Raw genomic sequence first — 26003 nt, forward strand, 5'->3', positions numbered from 1 at the left:
GTATCCTGTGCTATGACCTAAACCAGCGAGAGCCAACCTTTTGGCCACAAACGAGCCCCGCACGCTTCCCCAGTGCCACTCCAGTCCCCTTTCCCTGCCTGGCCTGCTGCCGTGTTTTCTGCTCCCTGCCTGCTCTGCTGCTCTGCTTTCTGTTCCCTGCCCTACGTACCACCGTGCTGCCTCTTCCCTCCGCAGTCTGCCACGTGCCACACGCACAGGTTGGCCGTCCCAGACCTAGACCATCACTGTTTTGTACCCGATCCTCCAAGCAGGACTTGCCCTGCCAGACCCTAGCTGTAAAACTCCTCTGTACAGTTAGACAGAGCATTAGAGCTTGGTAACCTCGCCTGTTTGGCAGAGTTTGCTTGGGGTCAGCGAAGACCAGGAGCCCAGCACCGATTGCTAGAAGGCTTGGGACAAGACATCCCCATTAAGTGCTGAGTGTTACGATGCTTCCCAGAACCCTTTAGAGCTGCTGTCTGCCAGGGCCGCGGGCAGCCACAGTCCTGAGCATCCCTGGACTGCCGAGGCAGCTGTTCAAGCATCCATGCCAAGGCACGGGCCCCACCTGCTTTGTAAGCAGCACCATGGATTAGTGCCCAGGCACTTCAGTGCAGGTTTTGTTATAAATGACTGCTTCTATGGTCCAAGGGGTATTAATCCCTGCAGCCCAGGCCAGGCTGCACCCGGCAATTAAGAGCTAGGACTGAATGGGCCAGGTGAATGTTGGGTCCCTTCAAGCCAGCTGCTGTTAGACAGGACCACGTGATGAAGGACCAGTGTTTGCTCAAGGTACCAGGGCGTGCTCTACCAACAGCTGCTTTGCTTTGCTTTGTTTTGCACGCTTTTGTAAAGAAGGCAGCATTTATTCCATGTCTAGGCGGCTGCAATGAGGAGGAACCATGGGAGCCTTCCACTTAAAATAACCCAAGCCCTCCTGGTTGAAAAGTCGCTCTCCGGTTGTGATGATGGTGTCAGCTCTTTCAGTGCCATCTGCTTGCTGTCCCTCGTGCCTCTGCTGGCCTCAGTCTTGCTGGCTTGCCAGTGCCCCTGACCTTGACCTGGCCCATGCTGTAACATGGGGCTGTCCTGAGCACTGAGAGAGGCAGCACCTGTGTAACAAACAGCTGGCGAGTCGTGGGGGGGATGCAGACGAAGAGGGGGGACGGCAGAGGCTTATGCAATGGTGATTGCCATAGAGAAGGTAGATGCGGTTCTGCCACTCCTTTGTCCTCCTCCCATGAGAACAAAGGGGCCATCAAAACCACTCACTTATTTAAATGCAGGGCACAGGTAGGGCAAGGATGTGCTTAATACCAAGTGTAAATGTACAGCAGACGCTACAGAGCAACACTGTGCATCGAGCAACTTGGAGAAACTCCGGGCAAAGTTACCCCTCGAAAAATGTGCAATGGTTTTCCCTTAGTAAAGGTACTGCATGAGGCACCCCATGTATCTGCACCCCATGTATGTGCTGCGCCGGCTATTTTTAGCCTGGGGTAACCATCAGCTCAGTGCAATAGGCTCCCTTTCCACCTAGCGGCACTCTAATTGCACCAACGGCAGGCAGCTGAGTGGGGAGAACTGGCCAATGTGTCCGCTCCTACCTACAGAGCAAAATCCAGGATGAATTTCTCTGTAACAATCACACTAGGCAGGATGCATCAGTGCCCCCAGTCTGTGGAACTCGTGGTCTCGGTAGTGTTTTTAAGTCAGGGGTATCAAACTTAGCAGGTCCCGCAGGCTGGATAAGTGGCACAGGGCCAGGCCAGGGGTCGGATCGGGACCACACAGGACCCAGCACACACTCTGGACCAGACCCATTTGGGACCGGCACTGGGGCTGGTGCACGCTGCACGTGGCTCATCTTTGACAGCCCTGTTTTAAGGCAAAGAGCTTAGCAGGAGTCTAGGAAAGACCTGACATTTATATGGACTGCAAAAATGAGCGCTGGTGATGAAGTGGGTAAATGGCAGCTGGGTACTTAGGAAGGAAACTTTTCTAGGAACTGGTTGCTGTTGATCAGTTCATGATGCCAGCTTCCACGTGCCTGGCTATATTTTCAAACTATCCCTATGCTTTCTCCCTGCTGCTGCTTATTCGGTTCTTCCCACCGAGTCTCCCCTTTGCTGATGTCTAGGAAAAGCTTGACAACAGCTCAGCTGCCGGCGCGATGATACCTCTGCCTGCCATGATAGCCACCGTTGGGTGATTTGTGTTCCTGTGCTTCCCCGTGTCTGTCTGTCTCCGTCTTTTGGCTCTTGGGTTGGAGTTGCAAGTACTTTTGGTTCTCGGCGCCGTGGTTGTGCAGGAAGCGGTGGAGACTTGCGACTTCTAGGTGTGAAGAGAATACAAATAATAAGCTATTACAAGATTTCTCGCAGCTGGTATGAGTCGCTGGTGGAGGTGGGTTCCTGGGCTAGAAGGACATGGGGTTGGTCGCAGACAGGGAATCCCTTTGAGGATCCGTGCACTGGCCGGGTCGGAGGCTGGACCTCGCTCTTGCTCTTGCAGCATCTCTGGTCCGGCGCTCGGTAGAGCACTCATCCCATGTGTTCCCACTTCTTGTGATAACTCAGTCTCTCAGAGCTGCAATTCGGCCTTTTTTTTCCATCTCGTCTTTTTGTCTGCTGCTTATTATGTAAATAGCTGATACGGCCCCTTAATGGGAACGTTGTCTCTCGGCATGTGAAAGGCTGTAATCATCTCATTACCAGGCAGAAAGGAAGAGGAGATGTGTTTCAGGCTCTGTTTCTCATCCTCAGCAGCACGTGCAAATGTTGCTCTTGGAACGATTGCTTTCCTGCTTGACCCTTGGCCACGGGGTCTTTGCCAGGACCTCCCTCCACGCCATCAACCCAAACTGGTTTAATTTACATAGCCGAAAAGCAAAAGGCAGACAGGCGGGCTGGTTGAGAACAGCATCGTTGGCTGCTGCTTTCTGGTTTTTTAATTAGACCTAAAAAATCCGAAATAGGATGGGGTGTGCGTTGTCTCTCTGCGCCGTCCGGACAGACAGAACCGCTCCTCCGCGGGACCTCGGTATGCCCAAGCCCACCGCTCTTGTGCACTCTGGAAACCCGTGTCTCAAGCCTGGTGTGAGGGCATTTCACCCCCTCGTTTCTGAGGTTGTCACCCACAAAGTGGGCTGTAGTGGCTGGGGCTTATTTCCAGCGCTGGCTACGAGGTGTGATACAGGCAGCCACCGTCTTAGAGGGACAACTAACTATTCCAGCTGGGTTCAAGATACTTGGGGAAAGATTATGAATGCAGGTATCGGACTGACTTGACAGGATGTTGTACCCAGCAAAGGGCTGTTGCCCGAAGCTGGGTATCTGTGGATCATTTTTGTGGCTCAGTTCGGACACTTCTTATGGCCGAGGGTGCTATTCATTGGGCTCTCTCCCACAGACTGTCAGTGCCCAACACAGATCTAGGACGTCTGCTGTGGTGATTCTGCCACCTCTGCGATGGGGATTTGTACGTCCTTTAACAATAATAATATAAGGCAATGCATGGAAAAATGAATCTACCTGGATGAGAATGCTTACGGGGATGGACCATAGCAGTATGGGATTCTGGGACTGATCCCCGCTCTAGTGAAAAGCTGCGTGGATTTAATTCCCAGAGCTTCAGGCTCCCTTGTCACCTGCAAACAGTGTATCCCAGCTCTTCTGCATGGTGTTTAAATAGGGTCCGGTGCCCTGCAGCTAGATTTTGCTTGCTGGAACACATCCTTTAAACATAGACTAGGAAAGCAAACCCTATGGCATGAGAAAGTTGCTTAGAAACTCACCTCTTGTTTCTGGTTTTGCTCTCCATAGCCTCATCTCATTTTTTATATCTAATGTAAGAGGGGCAACATCCAGATCAGTCACCTAGCCCGAAAGTGGAAATAAGGTGCCTAGATCCTGTCGAGGTCACACAGCAACCCACAACTGATTAGCACCTATATTCAGTTCAACACGTTGCATTTTTGGATTGCGTCAACGCTTAGGTGCCTAAACTTGTGCTACACCCAGACTGCTGATGCATTTTCTATTAGACAGTTATTGGATAAAAGGGCACACACAAAAAAGGCTGGAAACAGTGACCAGACCCCAGGCAAAAATTTGGGTTCATTGCTGGTAGCAGAGCAGGTGCAGAGACCCTGCTTGAGAGCGTGTTGCAAGCCTGGTGCGGGTGGGAGAGGTGATTGTGAAGCAGGAGTTTCAGCTTCTCACTCGCCAAACCAGTCTGCAGAATAGTTTTTTAATCACACGGTTCTCTCTGAAAACGCTCAGTCTTCAGGACTGGTCTGGAAATACACCAGGAAGGTGTCTAATAAACTCCTGGCTGTTTCTTGCCCGCCCCTGTAATAGGCAGTCCTGTATAAAGGACAAGGTCTCTGATAACAGGCTTTTTTTTCTTTTGTTCTAGTCACCGAAGGGGGCAGTGTGGTCTTATTAAGTACACCGCGGCTGCGTCTACACGAGATGCTTACTGCGTAGTAGCTCGTCACCAGGAAGCCGTGAGGGGACGCTACTGCGCGGTAACACCAGTCCCTGCATAGTCATTTAGTACTTCGGTATGCAAGTACTAAATGACTGCGTAGTAACAATTATGCCGTCGTCGTCTCTTGTAGACACGGCCTGCGGGTCTGATTTCCCAGCCTCGGCTCTCTCTGGGCATTTATACGCGTGCTGCAGGAGGCGAGGGGGCGCTTTAATTAGAGCAGAAATCCTGCCTCTCGCCCGCACTCTGCCTTTGACCTTTCTCTTTGAGGAACTGCTAAACAGAGCTGGAAAACCTGGCTCTGAGCTCAAAACTAACCACATCACAAAGGGCTTTGGCGCTGCACTTTTCATTAGACCTCCACTTGTGGAAGTGGTCTGGGATGGATCAGTCGGACTGCCGAGGCATTGCACTGTTTTGGCAGGAGACATGGCTTTTGCAGCCATGCACACAGGTAGTTTGCGGGGGGGGAGTTGGCCCACTCCTGCCTTCCTTGCATATCCACAGCTTCCATTTGCTTGGAGAATTGCAGCTGAGCAGAAGATAATGGCTCAATGTTCAGGAGCGATGGATGGACCAGGAGTCCTGTCTGGACTTGGGTCATGGAGGGCTGAGAATAGAGGCTTGAGTGCATTGTCAGATGGGGCAGATGGGGATTTCTGGTGGTGGTATGCATACTTCTATCACAGCGATGCAGAGGCTCGGAAAAAGAGAAACCCTGGCCCGTTTTCTCCGCTTGAATCTGCAATGCGCTTATTTTTCTGGTTCTCATTTACTTGGTCGGTCGTCTCCTTCGAAGCGTTGTTTCAACCGCGCAACCATTTGGATTCGGATTTGAGCATCTTGTGTCACAGCAAACCCCAAACCTTATAGACATACAAGCTCGTTGCCCCACGTAAAGTACCCACGAAACGTCCGAATGAATACTTTGCCTCCGATCGACCGCAGCTGATTAGAGTTAACTGCCATTTAAGCCTCGTGTGTTTTGATGCGAGTCATATATCCCAGTCCAATCAGCACCGGATTAAATCTGTTTTTAACCTGAGCATGCTGCTGTTTGGATCAGCATCTCTGACTCTCGTTGGTTTGGGTCACAGGCAAAATAAAGGTTGAGTTTGCAGGTAGAAAACCCACCAGGTCATCTTGGGACTTGCGGGTTCAGGGAAGCTGGAAATAGCAGTAGGGCTATGCTTTCACCTGTGTCTGTGGCTCTGGATGTGATGCTGGTGATCCATTTTAAAAGGGATGTTGCAAGGACATAGAAAAGAGGTCCAGCAACTATTCAAGGGATAAAGCAAATGCCGGACAGTGGGAGATTTAAGCTTAGATTGTTTTTTTCCTTTAATGAGAATGAAGCGGTAACTTAATGGTTTATAAAACCAATACCAGGTGATCAAATCTCCTTTAATATAGAGGAGAAAGGCTAATGAAGGACTCCTAGGCTGGAAGCTGAAGTGCTTCATCTTCCTGGGCTCCTTCATCTTCATAAGAGGTAAAGTTTTTCCTAACATGCCCATTTTCATCATATGTCATTTCTATTTCTACATGGCATCATCATGCTGGAAGACTTTGTGCCTCCATCAGCATCCTAGGAATCGTATTTCCAGTGAATTACTGCTTAGGGAGAGCAGAGGAAGCCCCGCATGTTGCGTTTAGGTAGGTCCCACAAAAATATGGTCAATAGGTGTTTTCACGCATTGGCAAATGTTCAGTTTGTCTATATGAAACCAGAGAACAAGACAAGTATGAACAAGGGTGGGGGGAGATTTTTTGATCTTCATATATCCTTGACAAAATGCCTTCATTTATAAATCAAAGACCTCGTGCTTTTGATGAAGCAGATGCAGATCCGTTTGGTTTGTCAGGCTGTGCTAGATCCCTGAGACCGTGGATCAGTTGCCTCCTTACAGCTGGGCTGACACAGAGCCTAGGTATGGGACCCACAGCCCTTCGTTACTGCGGCATTAACGATTAACCTACTAAATCAGAACTAGACTTTTATAGCCGGGGCGCAGTTAACTCTTCAGCTGCTTATCTGGTGCTTGTTTTCAAATGGCTGTAGACTTTGCCAGCTAATTAGTATACTCAGACCCACTTTATCCAAGCTTTACTCTCTTATCAGTATTATTCTTTCGGTAGCACCTACAAGTCCCAGCTGAAACCCAAGTTTTCTTTTGCCTGAACGTGCACAAATGCAGAGAGAGGCAATTCCCGCCTTGAAGCATTTATCAGCTGATTAACCAGGGCTTGGAGGAAGGAAATCTTTAGTCAAGGGTAAAAGACATAATATTATCACCTTCCGTTTGCCAGTGCAGAATGTGGAAAATCTGTGGTGAAGGTAAAAATTAACCACGAGAAAATAGTCCCTCTCAACTTACCGCACCCATTTTTGGGCCCCGCAGTTGTTTCTTCTTTATAAAGCAATCACCCTAGCTTTTACTTTGGCTCACGTATTCCCAAAGAGAGAGAAGGGCAGCTCTATTATTCGGTCGGTACGATGTTCCTGGAGCAGAGGGTCTCAACTTCATTCGATTCCAAGCATCCCTTGGAAAATACCAGCCATCGCATTCATTTTTGGGAGGGGAGGGGTGCTGTTTATTCGACTCTGGAAATACAGCAGAGCCATTCTTCCGTTGCAAAGAACTCCACGACCACAACAGATCAGGATGTTTGGACATTACGAATGCCCCTTTGAAATCTCTTATGAATCATATATAGGTGTTTGCACACCTAGCAGTGTTAATATTGTACAGCACCTGACCGGCACAGAGCTGTGGTTGAGAATCGCTGTATCAGAGTCACCTTTTTTCCATCACAACATGAGACAGTTAATTGGGGGTCTGCAAGCTCTTTCACGAGATTTACTGGGAAGCCTATAGGACCGTAATCCAACCAGACAAAGGAATTCTTTTCGCTTTTATTAAACCCACAAAAATGAGTTCAGATTCAAAGAGTCAGAAGCGGGAAGTTAGATCAACATTCGTTCTGGAAAGGCTCTTTTGTCCTCTCTTGTTTTTGCATAATGTCTCTTTGCTCTGGGTTTTCACTCCAAGCCCCTTGGTAATCAAATGGCTCTTAGAGAATGGGAAGAGCTGGTTAAATATTGAAGCGTGGCTTAGTTGAATGACGTAGCTTGCTGTTAAGACCTAAGAGAGGACAGCCATGTACAGAAATGCTTCTGACTTCCCACGACTGGGCCAAGCACGTGCGGTGGAGATGTGATGCAACAGCATGGATGGGCTGATTGCAAATAGGCCACCTTAGCCTCTGGGCCGTGTCTTGAGTCCAGGTCTGGTATGATGCCCTCGTTCCATAGGGTTGCTTGTGCTATTTGTCTGCCGTGGTGGTATGCCTGGGCTGAGTCTCTCCCAATGTTATATATTCTTTGGATAACTTCAAGAACGGGGCAATCCAGACAAAGAACTTGAAGGCAAAATGTTTGTGGGTTTAAATGGGTCCCCACCACCTCTCATTTAAATCCAAGGGGTCCAGCATGGCGTAATTCCACTTTTCCACTCTTGGAAACATACGGCCTTAGTAACTGTAGTCCTTCTGGAAGCTGAGATAACAAGGTGAATCTGGACGACCTTGCGCTGAAAGCACCTGTGCAGATATATTTTAAATCTAGCGGCTTTAAAGAGGAGACTAGGTTAAGGTGGGCAGGAAGGGTGGTCTTTTGATGAAGCCCCCGGACCAGGATTGAGGAGACGTTGGTTCAGTTCTTGTCTCTGCCACTGGCTCGAGGTGTGATCCTGGGGCCTCTGTGCCTTAAGCTGAATGAGGACAATGATGCTTGCCTCTACCCTGTGTACCCCAGCTCAGTTGTGGGGATACCCCAGATCTTTGGTGTAGGGCTTGTCTTCCCATATGGAAATACTGTGACTAACATAAGGGGACTCTGATCTCAAACTAAGGGTCCCCAGCCTACGCTTCCAGGTCCCTCCAATGTGGCCCACGGTCACAGGAAACTTTTGCTTCCACCGGTGCATGTTTCTTTTGGTCGATCGAGAGCGCGAGGTAGGATGTTGCACAAAGTCCCATAGCTGCTCATGGGTGTCGCAGAGCACTTAGGTGCCCTGCTTCAAAGTGTAGGAAACAAAGAAAAACAAAACTGCTAGGGAAAGAGCCCGAGCCGTGAATGAGGAGCCCAGCTGCTGGCTGCCAGGATGACCAGAGGGAGCGAGGGCCCACACCTGCCAGCGGTCACCTGCCCAGAAGGGGCAGGGCCTGGTCCCATATAACCCCAGGGCTGAGGCCAGGGGAGGAGTTCCCTGCCAGCAGCCCAGGGGGAAGGAGCTCTCCCAGAGCAAGCAGGGAGGAGAGGCCGGACTGCAGGTGCAGCCCCGAGACTGGTAAAGGATGGAGCACCCCGGGGGTGGCGGGAATAATGTTATAGCTGGGCAGCTAGAGTTTGTTCTAACCCAGGGGCTTGTGTTTTGTTTGCTGTTTTTTACCGGTGGGTTGGAGAAGCTATAAGGGGATGGAGGAGGCCTCATAGGGGACCCACGGCAGTGTGCAGACCCCGGCGCCAGAGAGGGTACAGCATTGGGGGTGCACTAGCCCTGAGCGCCAGTGAGGGCGCAGTGCGAGATGGGGCTGCGGAGAGCCCGAGCACCATTGAGGGCGCAGAGCGAGACAGGGCCCAGACCGAACAACGTCGGCTCCATCTGTGAGGCTTGGGGCGTGGTGAAGGGGTGGTTGGAGCCATGCATAGCCCATAAGGCTAGGGTGCCCCAAAACACCCGTTGTACCATGTATCTTGGAGCGGGACCTACCAGGGGTCCGGGAGTCCACGGGGTCCGAGTGTACAGCACAACGTGACCAAGAGGGCGTAAAGGGCAGCCTCCCAAATATATATTTTATCATCAAAGACGTGGCAGGTGAGAGTCAAGGGTGCTCATTGGGTCAACTTGGCATGGTAAAGAGGGCCTTAAGAAGATCACGGCCATCCTGCTGGACACCGCGCCATGACAAAGGGCCATCAGAGTGTGGAGACCAGCCATCCAGACACTCCTGTCTCCTTGAGTATTTTCAAGGACTGAGCATCTGTGATAGCAACAGCTATGGTCCATGGCGCAGTACTGGGTATACAGGACTTAGGACTAGAACAGAGTAAGCACAGATGTGGGGAGAGAAGTCTTTCTTTCTCCTCGCCCACCAAGAGAGAGGATCGCTGACATTTGTCTTGCTCTGAAGCTTCCCGGGAAGGATGGTGCCAACTGGACAAAGCCTGTTTTTTTGGAAAACAGTAGCCTGGAGTATCTCTGGAGGACTCCTATGGATGTGTGCAACATGCAGATGTCTCACACCAGTGCCCAACCTGATGGGTGAATCCCAGCTCTGTTCTCTAGCTGGCCTGGAATCAGGGTGAACAAAACCCCTTTGTGAACATGGGCTGGAGGTTCTGGATTGCCACATCCTCCCAATCCCAGCAGCGTTGTCTCCCTGGTGGAAAGACCCCACGTGCATGCTCCCAATCCCAGCAGCATTGTCTCCCTGGTGGAAAAACCCCACGTGCATGCTCCCAATCCCAGCAGCGTTGTCTCCCTGGTGGAAAAACCCCACGTGCATGCTTCCGATCCCAGCAGTGTTGTCTCCCTGGTGGAAAGACCCCACGTGCGTGCTCCCGATCCCAGCAGCGTTGCCTCCCTGGTGGAAAGACCTGTCATGCATGCTCCCAATCCCAGCAGCATTGTCTCCCTGGTGGAAGGGCCCCACATGCATCCTCAGCACTGAGGTGTTGGGGGCTCAGAGCAGCTCTCTGGGGTTTATAGAGGTGGTTGGATCAGTTAAAGCCTTGGCCTGCAGAACTAGGACTCCTAGTCCAGGCAGCAGAGCAGTAGTCCCAGCCCATGGCTCACACAGCCTGTGAGACCCTCTAGCATTGTTTAGAGCAACTGAAAACCTCCCGGCAAAGTGGCCAAGGAGAGCAAAGTACGATGTTGCCTGCAACACGCTACTTGCTGAGCATTTTAGCCTTGGGCCGCCCTGGTTCCTTCAGATCTAGAGGTCCGAGGTTCAATTCCCATTGACCACAGCCCTACACCTTTCAGGCTGATAACTTTGCCCATGGTGGGAGGCGGGCACGCCGTTTGATTTATACCAGTCCAGCGGAAGTGGTATGACTTTTGATATGACAGTGGCCCTAGCGGACGCCGGTCATATGGCACCTTTCTTCCATGCTGGACTCGCAGCCAGAGAGGCTTCTCACTGCTTTTCTGTGCAAGGAAGGGGCAGGGAAGCTCGTGTCGATTCTTGCGACAACTGCTATCTTTCGACGCTGTGCAAACAAGATTTTTGGACCAGCTGCATTCCCTCCAAACCTGGTCATTGTCCCGGCTTTCGATAGACTTTGGAGCCGCGTTTTTGCCTCTGGACCTGCAGTCCTGTTGTTACGTGACCCAAGGAAATGTCATCCCTATCGGTGGAGTGGTTTTGTTAGGAGCAATCCGTCAATAGATGCAAGAGAGTGACTAGATCAGCGTAATGAGCAGAACAAATAACGATGGGGCAACACCACCTCTGCAGTCGAATTGCTTTGATAGCTCCACAAAAGGAAGCTTTAAATCTCTTTTGTTCTGCATGAATAATATTTTGTAACAATGCCTCATTTGGGTTCTTTATGATCTGTCAAGGCTTAGTCAGGCAGTAGCCCTGCCTCTAATTATATTGCTCTTTGTAATTATTTTGCTCCGTAAAAAGAAGAAAATTACTGTCTGGATATATTTATATACTTCTCCAGGTGATGCTACAGAGAAACCTGGGATTAGATCAAGGATATCTTTGCAGCTTTAAGGGTTAGCAGTGCTTTGATTTGGGAGTCCCTGTGGTTAGATGAAAGCACTCTTCGCAGCCTTTTGTGTGCAAAATGTAAAAAAATAATAATAACCTAATTAAATTGTATTTCAAGGGCCCCGACCTCCAGGTGGTATGGATTCATCTTTACTGACTCATGCGTGGCGAGAGTTAGGTCCTAAGAAAACTCACCCTGGCAGGCCAGACACTGCAATTTTTAAGTGTCTTGTTACAAGTAATACAAGAGCGATGTTGTAGATGTAGCAGTCCAGAAATGACGCAGGAGGCAAGGATCCTTAGGGTGATATCTTTTTGCTGGACCATCTGTGTGGCTGGTATAAAGACAGCCACGCTTTCGGATGCAAGGCATTCTTCTTCAGGCCTCTGATTTGCTGCGCCTAGCTCCCAATAATTGGACTCGAGGAAGTAATTCGTCCTTTTAAAAGCTTGTCAAACTTTCTTCCAACAACATAGATGGTCCAGGAAAAGATCTCATCCTAAGAAATCCTTGCCTCTTGGTACCAGGGCAGAGTTAAGGCTGTTTTGGCTGCTGATCAATTGTTTTTTCTCTCTGTTGGTCTCAGAGGCCAGGGTGGCAGCCAGAGCAGCAGCCAGGCTGATGATCACCCTGCTGTTTCCCCTTCCAAGTCTTGGTGCTTTCACTGCGGTTTTTCTCTGCGGCCGCTTGCAAAATATCAGTGGTTCTTGTGCTGCACCTTAGGAATAAAGCTCCCGCTCTCCTAGGGCACAGTCCCTCTGCAGCTTATATGAACAAGGAGGATTCTCCCTTAACAATACTGGACCTATGACACATGGTTTTTCCATCCCATAGAGGATCAGGGGAGTAATATACTGCAGCCAATTCCTTAGCATGGTCTACCATAGGCAAAGCTGCATTCACCCCCTGGTTCCGGCACATGTAAGCAAACTCCACTGCAGCCAACCCCCGAGGTTCATTAAAAAGATGTGAGCTCATTAAATCGATGAGGTCTTTATTCGGCAGCATGTATTTTGAAGGAAGGATAAAGTTCTCTCATCAGTGACTTAACATCAAAGTTGTGGTAGGGGCAGGCTTGGGAGAATGGGGATAACCATCCCAAGGTTCATCAGCTGCTCTGAAGCTTATCTAAGCCTCTCTGATTAAGAAATCAGGTTGCGAGTCTCATTTGGAGCTGGCCTCTGTTGGTGCCAGCCAGGTGAAGAGCGCTGCAAGAGCAGCATCTGTCGTGGGATTTAATGAGCAGCCTATTTCTGTGAAGTGCTCGCATGCTGGGGTCTCACCTCCACCCAGCAGAAAAGGTCCATCTTTAAAGGCTCAGGGCCAAGTTATGAGTTTTTTTTTCTTTTTTACATCCAGCTTGCATAAAACCTTGACTGTGTAAGAGTTCGCGTCAGTCTTTCATTCCTTTTTAAGTGAAAGATTCCCCCCCATACACTTTTACCACCAAAGGAAAAGCTTTTTAGTCCCTGAAATGCAATGGGCCCTTTTCAGGTAAGGAAATTATTTTTGCAAAACAAGTTACCGGGCACGTCTACACGTGCACAAATGTGCTGTAGGTACAGCGCGTTGAGGTTAGTATCTGTAATGACCGGTATGAACTGAATACACAGTAACCGGCACTACGGTAGCGCCGGCACATGCCTTTTTAGTGACGCTAATGCACACTAGACTAACTCTACTGCGCATTAGCACAGCTCTTGCTGTGACACACTAATGTCCAGTAGAATTAATCTACTGCGCATTTAGCGTCTTGTGTAGACACTCCCATTGACATTGAAACATTGCATTCATTATGCTCTAGTCAAATTTGGGGTTTTTTTGGGTGGGGGGGTTTGGTCAAAACGCTTATTTTTCAAGGTTAATCTAGAATTTGAGAAACTAGTTTGTTTCAGCTAACAAACTACCATAACTGTTGTGGGGTTTGTTTTATTTATTTATTTTTTTAATAATTGTTTTAAAAATTTTGGAGGGGGAGCTCTTGCTTTAGAAACAATACCTCTCACCAAGTGCTCATTTTCACCGACTTGGAAACAAAATGAACTTTGTAAAAAGTGGGAGAGCGGTATCCTGGTGCCCTCGTTCACACTGAATAGCACGTCGCTCTATTAAATAGAGCTTATCACAAAGGGCATTAGAGCTGAGCTCTCTGCGGGAGGGTGGAGGGGTGGTGTGGATGTCCCTTGGGGTACCTACAGAGAGAAAAGTGGCCCCAGGGGCAGGTTGTAATGGGTGTTACTCAGCAACCTGAAGCCTGTTTTCTTCCTGCCTTCTCACCTCCAACAGAAAGAAAACAGAAAAGCTCTTTATAACCAGGCACTAAAATTCAGATCCTCACAGGCTATTTAGGCACTTGACTCTTAATGGTTTCATCAAGTCCTGGGTGCCAATCCCTGTGTTTAATTCGGATTGCTGGGTTTTGATTTGAATTGCACACCTTTTCAGGGATCCGAACCCAAGAAGACCCTACATGGATCCCATCCGGCCAGTCCTTAACTCACCCAGAGGTACCGGTAGGGTTCGAAGCAGGGCTGGTGGCTGATGCCCAACTTAGTCTGCTCAGGACTAGATCTTATCCCACCTATTCGGTGGCTAAGTATGACTCTATGCCACCCTGCTCAAGTCCCTGAAGAATATTAAAACACTGCTACCTGGCCTTAAGGTCAGGTGCGAAAAGGAGCCATCAGTAGTAAGACTCACCTGCTTCCTGCATTTAACTGTTTCCTAGGGAGCTGAGCAGGGTGCAATAGGATCACATCTTGGTGACTGAGTGATAAGTGTAATACGCCCTGGGCCTCAAGTCTTCATGGAGCAGGATACCCAAGCAAGTTAGCTTGGGTCCTGGAAGCAGTGCTGATCACACCGGCATGGCATGGTGCCCGAGTTAACTGAGGAGCAGGGTACATTAGCCTGCACACAGCACCATGCTATCACTTCCAGTACCCAAGCCAGCTGTCTGGGAGCTCACTGGGGCATCCGTGCAGCACTGCATTGCACCATGTAGACTAAGCCAGACATGAACTCTGCTCCGTGGAAAGAGGGAAGAGGACTCTGAGGAGGTTGGTTGATGCCTGGGCTTGGCCCGATCTCTTGTTCATCGTGGTGGGGTGGCTCCGAGGCTTGGTTCGGGATGTGGAGGTTTTTGGAGCAGAGCCCAGCTGCTGTGAATGGCTCTGCCTCCCAGGGCTTCAATGGGTCCGATCAGGTTTTTCCACCAGCTTAAAATCTACCCAATTGGCCAAGGTCTGGAACGGGCTCCCAAGGGAGGTGGTGCTCTCCCCTACCCTGGGGATCTTCAAGAGGAGGTTAGATGAGTATCTAGCTGGGGTCATCTAGACCCAGCACTCTTTCCTGCCTATGCAGGGGGTCAGACTCGATGATCTATTGAGGTCCCTTCCGACCCTAACATCTATGAATGTATGAATCTACCCAATCTCTGTGGGGCCAGCTTGGTCCACCACAGGCTGAAAGCCCTTGCCATCCATGGACTGTTTGTGGAAGCGTGTATTGAGTGGGGACCTAACACATGGGTCTCAGGGCATCTCCTGGAGTTTCTGAATAACATGAGCCACTACCCTGTGTTGGTCTCAGCTGAAAAGCCAGGGTAGGAGGCTAGGGTCTTACAGAGATGAGGTCCATAGGAGGCAGGCACTGAATGGCCCAGGGGGTTCAAAATTTGTCCCCTTCAGGACAGCTGCTGGAGAGTATGTTCATTGACCTTCTCTGTTCTGCCATAGTGCATAGCGATACTATGCTCCCCACCCACCTTTCTCACACACCAAATCAAGACTTCACATGTCTTTTTTTTTTTTTTTTAAGGCCAAGTGTCTCCAGCTACTTCATCAGGCCCTCAGAGTCCACGTTAAAGTCCCCGTGAAGTGTGCACAGGTGATGACACTAAATGTCATTTCTTTCCCTCTGCCAAGGGCTCAGGTTATCACTTTCCACTGCGCCATCCCAGAGCACCCTGCCTTGTCTCCTGTGGAGAGTAGTATTCTCCTGCACGTTGACCTTGGTCATTTGAGATCATGTGCATTGCCCAGCAGGGCTTGTTTAACTGTTGCGCAGCAAGTATAGCGGTTCTCTGTCCCTCTTTCAACTAAGGGTGCAACTGGGATCTTAGGACTTTTATTCCTCATCCCAAAAATGGTGTGTCCTGCCATTCTGTACGTGCATGGTAGGGCATTCAGTGTTTGCAACGGGGCATAAAATTCCTCAGATCTCAGTCACCCACCTGGAGGTCTCCCCAGCCTGATCCCCAGGGACTGGGCTGGGGGTAGGTCTGGGACCCAGGGCTGTTGCAGGTGATGCTACAATTGGCCGATGGTTGGCATCAGCCAAGGTAACCCTAGGTCTGGAACACGTGCGACACCTACAATTTAAGGCACCGTACAAACCAGCTACAAATATGTTCTGTGTTATATGTGGAACATCTTTGTGGCTGATTTGCAGTTTACGGTGACATAACATGGCCGGGATACGTGGCATGTTGCAATTTATGGTGCGGTTAACGCGTGAGTCATGCCACAAATGTAACGGCTGCCAGGCCCCCTCATGGCACTTGCTTTGCACTGTGCATTCAGACCCTGATGCTTCCTTCCAGCAGAGGGGAAAATTAAAGTGACCAGCTGGGAGAAGAAGACACCAGTCTATACTGCTAAGGGTTTGAAAGAGAATGGATGAAGGCAATGATCTTCTGGAGTTCTCCCCACCAACAAGAGCCAGCCTCGTGCTAAAGCTCCCTCCAACATCAGTGGGAACAGGGGTAGGCCACCCCCCTTTGAGAACAGAGATAGTCTCACTGTCCAGGATTTGGTACCGGGTCCTCTTCAGCTCTAAGTGCTTGAGACTGTGGAGGTCTCATCACATCCTTTGGGAAGCTACCCCTAAATGGACCCCAAGCTCAAACTATTTTTGTACTGTTCAGACAAAGTGATCCATAGCTCACTTCTCCGCCATTACACCCATGCCATCTCCTCTCCCACTTCTTCTGGGAGCAGAAGCCTAGCACGGGGCACTTGACTGTATGAAGGCCTAGTTGTTCCGTCTTTGGATGGGCGGTGAAGTGGGTTATCGCCGAAGGGTCTTGGCAGGTGTTTTGCTATGGAGAGGACTGCGGGGCAAGGCCTGTCTGAGACATCACAATAACAGTTCTCTGGGAGGATCCCCGGTGGGGGTCTGTGAAATCTCTACCCCACTGCATGTGGGAACGTTGGTCCAAGCTAGTCGTAGAGCCCGGATGTTTTCCAGAGAGAAGCATTAACCCTTCCAGCAAGGTGCCTTTCACAAGCTGCTTCACCCAACGAGGCCGCTGGCCTCCTGGGTTAATCCCACTGAAGTTAAAAAACTCCAATGATTGCATTGTAGCAGCAGCCTCCTATGAGTCTATAGCCTCCCCGCCACTAATTTGCAGTCACTGTGGGAGTGGGGGTTGTATAAACACCCTTCTATCGCCTCACCTGTCCAGTGCTTGCCAAGTTACACATACCAGTCACCATGTCACACATACCAATCATGCCGATTGTCACCTTATTTCTCCTAAGCACTGAAGGTCTTTTATTTATGCATAAAGCTGTCAGGGCAAAGCTATGCTGAAGGTTTCACCAGCTAGAGATGGGCTGAACCAGGACCCCCGATCTCAGCCCGGTGCCCTTTGCTAATAAAGCACAAGTTAAAAGTGGATGGAGTGTAGGGGGGTGGTATAGGCATCCTCCTGCCGATGGGAGCTGTGCATCTCAATGCCTGGTAGCAAGCCAGGGGAATTTGGGAGCTGCATGGCCTGTTCCCCCGTTACCACCCCGTCAGGGACCCCACCCCAGACTCAGCACCCCTGCTTTATTGTGTTTTCTTGAGCATGAGGCTGCTCCCCTGTCACTGGGCAGGATCCGGCTCGCTGCAGCATCACCCTCCCAACTGCAATGAGATCAGGTCTCTGTTCAAGAGAAGGTCCCCGGGCGGATGGAGGGAGGCACAGGGCAAGCGTCTCCAGCAGCGCAGCCGCGCCAGCCGTGCAACTCCTTGTAACCTCTGTTTCTCCGTTCCGTTCTTTTTAGCGCAAATGACAGGACCCGGGAGCACGCTGTGATTACAGGGGACACTTGGGAGCAGAGCAGCTGCCGTGTCGGAGCCGACCTTTAGACCTAAGCTGGCTCTGCAAAGTAAATAATGCCAACCGTCCTGTTTTGTGTGGGGTGGGCTCGCTTCGCAATGATGTTCCCACAGCCCGAGGAGAAGGCAGTCTCCTTTCCCCTTGTCCTATGAATAGCAATAATATGACGGATCCAACACCTCCAGCCTGAGGGGCTCCACTGCAGGCCAGCATTGTGACCCCTGTTTTAGAGTGGGACCCTGAGGTCTCATTAACCTCTGCCGCAGCAGTCCCCGACCCTGTTCACGTGGGCACACCCCCAACAGGAGGTCTGCTTCAGGAAACGCGAAGTTGTGGACCCCACTGTGATAAAAGCAACCTTCTCTCCACTCTGGGGAATGCTACAGGTTTTCGTGTGATAGATCAGCTTGTCCTCTGGCTTAAATCAGCCTTAGCTGAAGATTTGTCCCCGTATCCACACCATGCTTTGGGAGCCTTGGATGAGAGGCAGCATGCAAAAACTCCATACAGCAGGCTGCTCAGGTCGGGGACCTTGCTACACTCTCATGATACACTGGTGGCTCTAGCAAAAGCGGGTCCCTAAAGCCCTTGTTCAGCAGAGAGGCCAAACTCTCCTTGGCATCAGTGGAAGTCGATCTGAGTAAAAAAAATGAATTATCCCCAGGGAGGTTTGGCCCAAAGTCCATTTTTATTACAGTGTCTCCTTCTTCATTCCACTAGCAGCATCGCCCATCACTTTGATTGGAATAAGCATCTGCTCCTCTTAGCCGTAGGACCAGGGAGGTGCTTGGCACAGCTGGTGCATCTCTTGGCAGTGCTTCTGACAGCCACGGTCAGTAGGCCCGACTCTCCCCAGCTCCGTGCAGCCCCCGACAGCGGTGGGGTGCGACCTTCCACGTGCAACAAGTGGAGAGAGTGCTCATCCCCCCCATGGCTAAGTGTGAACGATGGGCCCCGTATAGGTTTGTGGAGCCTGAGGGTGGGTTTCAGTGGAGACAGGATCCATCAGCACATGAATAACAAAAGAGCTAGTCCGGGCTTGGCGCAAGGCACTGAATACAGTGAGAGTTTTTCCAGTGACTGCTGTGACCCCCGGGCTGTTCTCATCACGTGCATCTTCCCTGCAGTTCTTCCCTCACATTTAGAAAATGGGCCCCTTTTCATTAGCAACCATCCCACTGAACCCGAATGATCCAACTGCAACCAGCAGGGCAGTCCGAACAAAGGGGTTTGTTGTATTTTTTCTTTGAACGGAAATCATTTCGTACAGGAAAGGAGTTGATTTCAATCAGGATTATCCAACTGCAACCAGCAAGCGGGGCTGCCCGGCTTTGGAGTGGCTGGGGGCTGCAGGCTTCCTAGCCACGTGCCACTGTGATCACCTGCACCCCAGGTGCATGCCATGGGGGGGCTACATGCATCACTGCACGGCCCCCGTTCCTGCCACACCACTCATGTCACCGTGGTATGGTGTGTGCTCCCCCAGCCACACACACACACAAAGCCCCCTCCCCTGCACCCTATGCAAGCCTCTGCACCTCCTGGCCCCCTGGCACGTGGTGGGCAGCTCCTGGTGCACCCCAGGTCCCCCTGAGCTCCCCAAGCAGGGCTCCTGCACCCCATATTACACCACCCCCTCCTCCTCCGCAGCAGAGGGAGCATGCAGGGGAAAGCATAAAAGAGAGGGGGAGCCTGGGGTCTCCAGTGGCAGTAAAGTGGGGAGCAGCATCCAGACCAAGAGCCCAAGACCTGCATGTTAATGCCTTGGGGACCACATGTGATCCGCAAGCCACCAGTTGGACAGTCCTGATTTCAATCAAAGAGAGGTTCGGTTTAACCTGCAAGAGAATGAGAAGTCCACCATTATTGTACTGTGCAGGTCTCTCAAAGTCTCTCTTTAGTCAAAAACCAAATAGAGATGGTCCCAGAGCTTTTATTAGGTACGTTGGCCCTGCCTTCATCATCTTGAATCTGGTGGCTCATTGGTCCCTGTGGATTTCTGAACCGGGCTCTAACCAAAGAGACTGAGTGTAGGAAGTATATCCTAGACTTGACATGGATTGCAGTGCATGCTGGGACAGGGCCTTGGGAGCTGAGTCAGCTGAGGGTTGGCACCCGTGCCATGCAAGCATGCCCAGTAACAGCGGGGCTGACAGGTTTGCAAGTGAATAGTGGGTTTTAGTGTCCAACTGAAGCTACGGCCTGATTTTTCCAGAAAGTCTCAAATTGCCACCCTCAGAAACTCAGGCCCTGTGACATGTTTATCACCTGAGGAATCCAAAATCACTAATGACCTTTGATCCAAAGCGATCCACTGTGATCTGGGAAGAGAGAGCCTCTTTGGCCAACCACTGAACATAGGAGAGGTGCTAAATGAGATGTCTCTATTTGAGAGTGGGCATCTCTGGAGGCTGCTGCGCCCATACCGAAAACACGGCATTTAGTGCTAGGCTCTTCCATGCCAGAGAGAGGGGAGGAAAGAGGTTGGGGATTTGGGAGAAAAACACCATAAATGTGCAGGTAGCTGGAGAGTCTGAGCGAAGCAGGAATGGTTCAAGAGGTTTTGGCTTAAATCACAAGGAGGAGAAGCATGATCCCAATGGGCGTGCGTTTGGAAGGGGACAGGAAGAGTTCAGGCTGATCTAAGGGGAGGTACTTAGAGTTCAAATGCCTGGCAGATGTGTAGGATGAACAGCGGGAGTGGGGGCATTTACTGGGAAATGTTCTGTGTTAGGGTGAAGCCACACCTCACACTTAGCCCATACTAAATCCAGGGCATTTTAAGCAGTGTTAAAGTTAGAACGTGCTATGAGCCGTCAATTAAGGGTTAGTACCATTTCTTGCCTGTACAGCTCTGACTTGCCACTAGAGGGTGGCGAGCAGGGGTGTGGTTAGGGGCCGGGACACATGGGATCTATCCCTGCTGCAGGAGGGACTAGGAGCAGTGCACCCTGGGATGATGGAGGACTGCAAATTGTTCGTTTTCTGTCTGTGGAGCAGACTGGAGTCATCCTAAAATGACCTGGGTCGCTCAGCCCAGAGGTAACCCTTGCCTGAAGTGGCGTACCTTTAAGATGCTCAGAGGGCACTTAGCATGAGTTAACGAGCTTTAAACTGGGGGTGCTCATGGTTTTAGTGCCTTAGTATGGTCTAAATATAACATGTAACTTCACCCTGGAGCACAGCCTGCCCAGGGAGGTACTGGGAGCTCCATCTTTTAGGGAAGATTGTACTGGAAAATTGCCATTCTTGCCAGGACCGTGGATAGACCAGGCAGGGTCCAGTTCAGGAGCTTGCAACTGTGTGAGCCTGTTTTGCCCCTAAAGCCAGTGCAAAAATGATTCAATACTGGGAGCTGCAAATAGTTATTGTAAACCTCCCCAGAAGAATGGTGTTGGGGAGCTCTGCTTGCTCCAGCACACAGAGACCCCTCTGCCTACGAGAGCCCCGGATGGGGAGGAGGAAGGGTCGTTCTGCTGCCTTGGGATGGGCTGGGTTTGGGGCATGTAACAGCAAGGAAGTTGAGAGCTAGGTTGGGGCAGATCTGGGGCCCCGACAGACATGCTGCTTCAGAGACTCACCCCCTGTTGCTTCTCACATGAACAGTGAGGTCCTGGCTACCAAGACCCAAGACCTTGCCCAAGACACAGCCAAGGGTGCAGATACGAAACAGCACAGGTCCTGCTCCACAGGCAGGGAGGGGACAATTCCTGCCCTGACTTCCCGAGATCCCTGGGACTGAGGCACATATTTACTCCGCTTTGCCTTGCACTGATCAAGGGAAGATGGTCATCAAGGACAACTCACTCACCCTCTCTCACTTTCCTCTCTTCCAGTGCCACTGATTCACGCCCTGACTTCGCCTCTCGGTTGCCATGGCCAAATTAGAGACCCTGTCAGGTCTTAGTGACCCAAGCTACCAGAACCAGGAGACTTTCCACTCTTTTGCCTCTAGGTCCTCTGAAACCTCCTCCCAGAGCACTATGGGAAGCGTTGGCAGCGGCGTCGCCAACGAGCAGGAGTTTGCCATGAAAAGCGTGGGGACCAGGACTCAGAGCAGCAGCAGGCAGGCGGACGGCTCTCGAAATGGCTATTCCACGCGGGAGATCTCCAACCGTTACTCTGGGGAGGAGAAGACGTACAAGACCGAGAAGATCTCCAACTCCCTCTACATCAACGGGGACTTACGCAAGAGTGAGAAGCTGAAGACGGACATTTGTGGGAATGTGACCACCAATAATGAGAAGAACATGCCGCCTCCTCCCCAGTACAGAGAACCCAGTAATCCACCAAAGATATTGCCGATCTCTGGGAAATTGGACCAGGTAAGAGGCTTTTCTACCTTGGTGCCTGGTGGCACCTGCTTGAAGTGACTCTAATGACACAATTTGGGAAGACTTTGTTCAGGGGAATAAAGAGCACCCAGATCCAGATCTGGGATTGTCTGGCCAGTTCAGGAAACTGGAGGAAGTTGGAGGAACTCAAGGGATTGGCAACCTTTCCCTGCCAAGTCTCCCAGACCAGCAAACGAGCAGGTGTTGCTGTCGGGAGGCCTTTGTGCAGTCCCCGTTGAGTCCCTAGTGCACAAATGCCCACAAGATGTAAACTGCCATGGTAAGCGGTCCCATTTGTTGGTAGCTGGGGCAGACTTGCCAAGGATGGAAGGAGCCATGTACCCTGAATGCCTGCTGGAAACAAAAGACCAGATCGTTAGCAGGTGTAAACCGGCACAACCCCATTGAAATGAGTAGCCATTCACACAGCTATAGAGCTGGTCTGGGGGGCTCCAGAGGGTAAGGGCAGCATTAGGGGAGCAGCCATGCCATCCTCTTCAGCTTAGAAAGGAACACAGTCTCCAGGGGCACTGATGTGATGCCTTTCAGCAGGTCATATGGGCAGGCTCCAGATCATTGCTGTCTGACCCTGACCTTTTCAATGCTGGGGTTGATTCTAAGTCTATCTTCATGATGAGTCGGTCTTTGATGATGATTTTTCTGAGTTACTTTTCACCTACAGCCCCATTCAGAGCTCTCTCCCACTCCCCTCAAAGATTTATCTCCTTAAGGATTGGAAAAAAATGAGGAAAATTTACCCCATTTTTGTATCCCTCATTAGAAAGAATCCTGAGTTTCCTAGGCATGTTCACGGGTGGAAGAAAATGAGAAACGCTTTCTTTAGGGTCACCCAACTGTTGCATAAATATAAGTTAGTTTCCATGTAGAGGAGAGTTGACTATTGACAACTGGGGAACTGAATGCTTCTGAGTCAGGCATTGCTGAGTCCATGGAAAAGTCATTCCTCCCTTCTGTGGTGTGCTGGTGTTTGAAGTGCTTTGAAATCATCCCATGAAAGTCTCCATGTGAGTATGATCTCCAGTCCATTAAAATCAATCCTGTTGGCTCCTCTGGGCTTTTCATTGGCTCTGCTCAGAGTAGATAATTGGTATTATTAACTGTTTTTCTGCACTAATCCAAGGGCTTGCTTAGTTTTCAATAAAATGGATTAGATTCCTTTTAAAAACATGCCCTTATTGAGTAAAGTCCTTCAAAGCCAAATGCATTGCAACAAATAAGCTTACAGATAATTCTGAATAATCAGTGCCCAGACTAACATCCAGGCCCATACTCAGAGGAAGATGGTGCCTCTTCTCTCACAGAGGGAATTGTAATAGACTGTCAAAGGATAACCGTAGAAATGTAGGAGGAATCATTAAGGCAATCAGGACTCGTAGTAGAGATGATATCTTTTATTAGACCAAAAAAAAGTCTTTAATTGCAAGCTTTCGGGCACCAACACCCTTCATCGGGCATTGGAGAAAAGATTGTAAAAGTTCTCCTGGGTAGAAATGAAAGTTCGTATTTCATAGGATTTCACAGAGGAATCATTATTCACTTCAGGGTTAGAGACGGGAGCAGAGTGCTTTAAGAACAAGCCTGGGAGCCAGGACGTCCTGAGGCCAATATTAAGCCTAAAAATCAATGACTTTTTATTTAAAAGTGACAAGTGGAAGGTACAGGGGCTAATTGACTTCTGAGAGAGGTAAAGTCAGTGTTATTCCATCAACCATAGCAAAGCCTCTAGAGCAGGGGCAAGCAATTATTTCAGGCAGAGGGCCACTTACCAAGTTTTGGCAAGCTGTCGAGGGCCGCATTTCCCTCTCCAGTGCAGGGAAGCAGGAACAGCCCCACGGTCCCAGGCCAAAAGCCTCTTCTAGTTGGGGGAGCGGGGCTGGGGGGCCTTGATGCTGGGTCCTGCTGCCAGCTTCCCCTGGGTCCTACTGCCCCTGGCTCCTGTCATCTTTGACAGGCAGTCAGGAGCAAATAAATATTAAATTTTCTAAATATTTTAAGGGCCCCGCGGGCCGGATAGAATGGCCTGGCGAGCCAGATCCTGCCCCCCAGGCCGTATTTTGCCCACCCCTGCTCTAGAGCTACCCTGATACAGGCTTGACCCTAACTGTTGCATGCAGTTTTGTGTATTGTTGGAGCATCACCTCCTGTGTTTGATGTACAATTCTTTTTTCCTTTGCAGAGCAATGAGCCCTTAGTTAGACCTTCAGCCTTTAAACCAGTAGTTCCTAAAAACTTCCATTCCATGCAGAACCTCTGCCCACCGCAGAACAACGGAGTGGCAGAGAACAGGAAGAGCCTGAATCACACCAACAGCAATAGCCCATCCGCGGTCAAAAGTGGGCTTGACAAGACCAGCCTGAATAGGACTACAAACCAAGTGGGAGGGCTTTCTGATTCTGGCCGTAACTCTCTGACCAGCTTGCCCACTTACGGGACAGGCTACAGCCAACATGTTGGTCCCATGAGCGCTTCGACGAGTCACATCAACCGCATTGGCACAACCTATGTGGATAAGAACATTGTGGGATATAATGGGATATCTACCTCAGACAGCGGCCGGTCTTCGAGCAAGAGCACTTCTTCCTTCAATAGACTCAACCATCTTAATGAAACGATGCCTTTCCATTCGCCCTCGACAGACGACATTATCCAAGACCTGGAAGACAGGCTCTGGGAGAAGGAACAGGAGGTCCTCCAGATGAGAAGAAACCTAGACAAAAGTGAGGCTGCTATCCTCCAAGTTTTCGAGGAGAAGCAAAAGATTTGGGAGCGTGAGATGGAGGACCTCAGGCAAAATTATGCAAACAAACTGCAGCAGGTCTCCAAGAAGGCCCAAAGGGCTCAGCAAGCCTTGCAACTCCAAATTTTCAAGCTCCAGCAGGAGAAGAAGAAGCTCCAAGATGATGTGGCGCAGCTTCTCCAGCAGCGAGAAGAGCTGGAGAAAAAATTTGTGGCGTTCAAAAAAGAGCAGGCCGAGTTTCTTCCCAAGATTGAAGAAACCAAGTGGGAGGTAAGAGCCCAGCACACATTTGGTTGCAATCGCACCATGGGACACCAGTGCCCAGGGAGGGTAAGATTCAGCCTTTGCTAATGTAGGTGTCCATCCAACACAGCACTTGAACACTAACTTCATTGGGCCAGTTTGCATGCCTAGAGCTTAAGTGCTTTGCTTTGTAGATATAGGCTGAAGCAGTAAACCATGTAGTCATACAGATGACAAACTAAAAGGCCAGACTCACAAATCTAATCTCCAGCGTAGAAAAGGCTGAAAACTGTGTTGGCCAGTCAGGTTAATCAAGACATGAATAAGCAGTTGCACCAAGGATGGCTGGAAGTGTCTCCATCTTCTGGGAGCCTGCCTCCTAGGCTTTCTTTCCAGCCTCAGTCCTCTGAATTAAGTCCTAGAGCCTCCCTTTGTGCCTCATTTTTCACCACTGGGTTGACACTACTCAACTTTTGTCACTGTGACTTTGTGTGCCTGTGTTCATGAAGCATTTGAGATGCAAAGCAGTGCATTGTCATCAGGGATAATGTAGATGGCACTTCCCACTAGACCCATCTCACCTTCTATCTCTGTCAACACCTTTTACCTTGCCTTACCCTACCACCAGTAGTAGAGAGGAAGGTGGATGTGGCACAACCCCATCAGTAATGAGTGCAAGCAATTTCCTTGCCCATCACTAGATTGAGATATGGAGACATCTTCTGATCTCTTCCATGCTGCTCAGGCCTGGTCCATATCTGAATGCCCTAAACCTGAGCAACAGCCATGGTTTAAACTGGGCTTCTAGCAGTTTACAACAATATAACAAGCTGGCAGTGATGGTGTGGGTCAGGTTTGCCTACCAGTTCTAGTGCTAGTCTACTGTTAGTTCAACCGGGAGAGGTCATGAGTTTGACTCCTAGCTCTTCCACAAATTGTTCTTCATAGCTATATGGGCTTCACATGCCTGGTTATTGGGTGAGGCCACCACAGAAGCCCACATTTTAAAGATGGGACCAGCTGAGATGGAGGGAATGGGGAAGCCACTTAGGACTACATACACCACTGTGTGTGGGGAGGAAGGAGCTCCTCTGAATACTGCCCAGCCCTGCCAGCAACCAGGAGAGAAGGGCTGATCATTGAAAGCCCATATATCCCAGGGACTTGGGGATGCAGAGGACCCACACAGGTGGCTCTACTCTTCAGTCCTTGCATCTTGCCCTGATGCTGGCTGTGAATGCAGCTGATCTCCACACCTCCATGCTGCGAGCC

At 50.2% G+C, this 26003-nt stretch overlaps 1 protein-coding gene across 7 annotated transcripts in view; it reads left to right on the top strand.

The window, feature by feature from the left end:
* LZTS3 (leucine zipper tumor suppressor family member 3) overlaps nt 1-26003 on the top strand; it is a 113987-nt gene that overhangs the window by 77107 nt on the left and 10877 nt on the right. For 2 of the 7 annotated variants that reach the window (XM_019495627.2, XM_006277946.4), the window contains exons 2-4: nt 17341-17445; nt 21233-21721; nt 23928-24758. In XM_019495627.2, coding sequence (XP_019351172.1) covers nt 21272-21721; nt 23928-24758 — 1281 coding nt within the window. In that variant the 5' untranslated portion in view covers nt 17341-17445; nt 21233-21271. Of the gene's footprint in view, nt 1-4230; nt 6151-15106; nt 15176-17340; nt 17446-21232; nt 21722-23927; nt 24759-26003 lie in introns of those variants that run through there. The other 5 variants (XM_019495628.2, XM_014597111.3, XM_019495626.2 and 2 more) reach the window with 4 other exon arrangements.

Source organism: Alligator mississippiensis, chromosome 2 (genome assembly GCF_030867095.1).
Source record: "Alligator mississippiensis isolate rAllMis1 chromosome 2, rAllMis1, whole genome shotgun sequence".
In the NCBI taxonomy this organism is placed as follows: domain Eukaryota; kingdom Metazoa; phylum Chordata; order Crocodylia; family Alligatoridae; genus Alligator; species Alligator mississippiensis.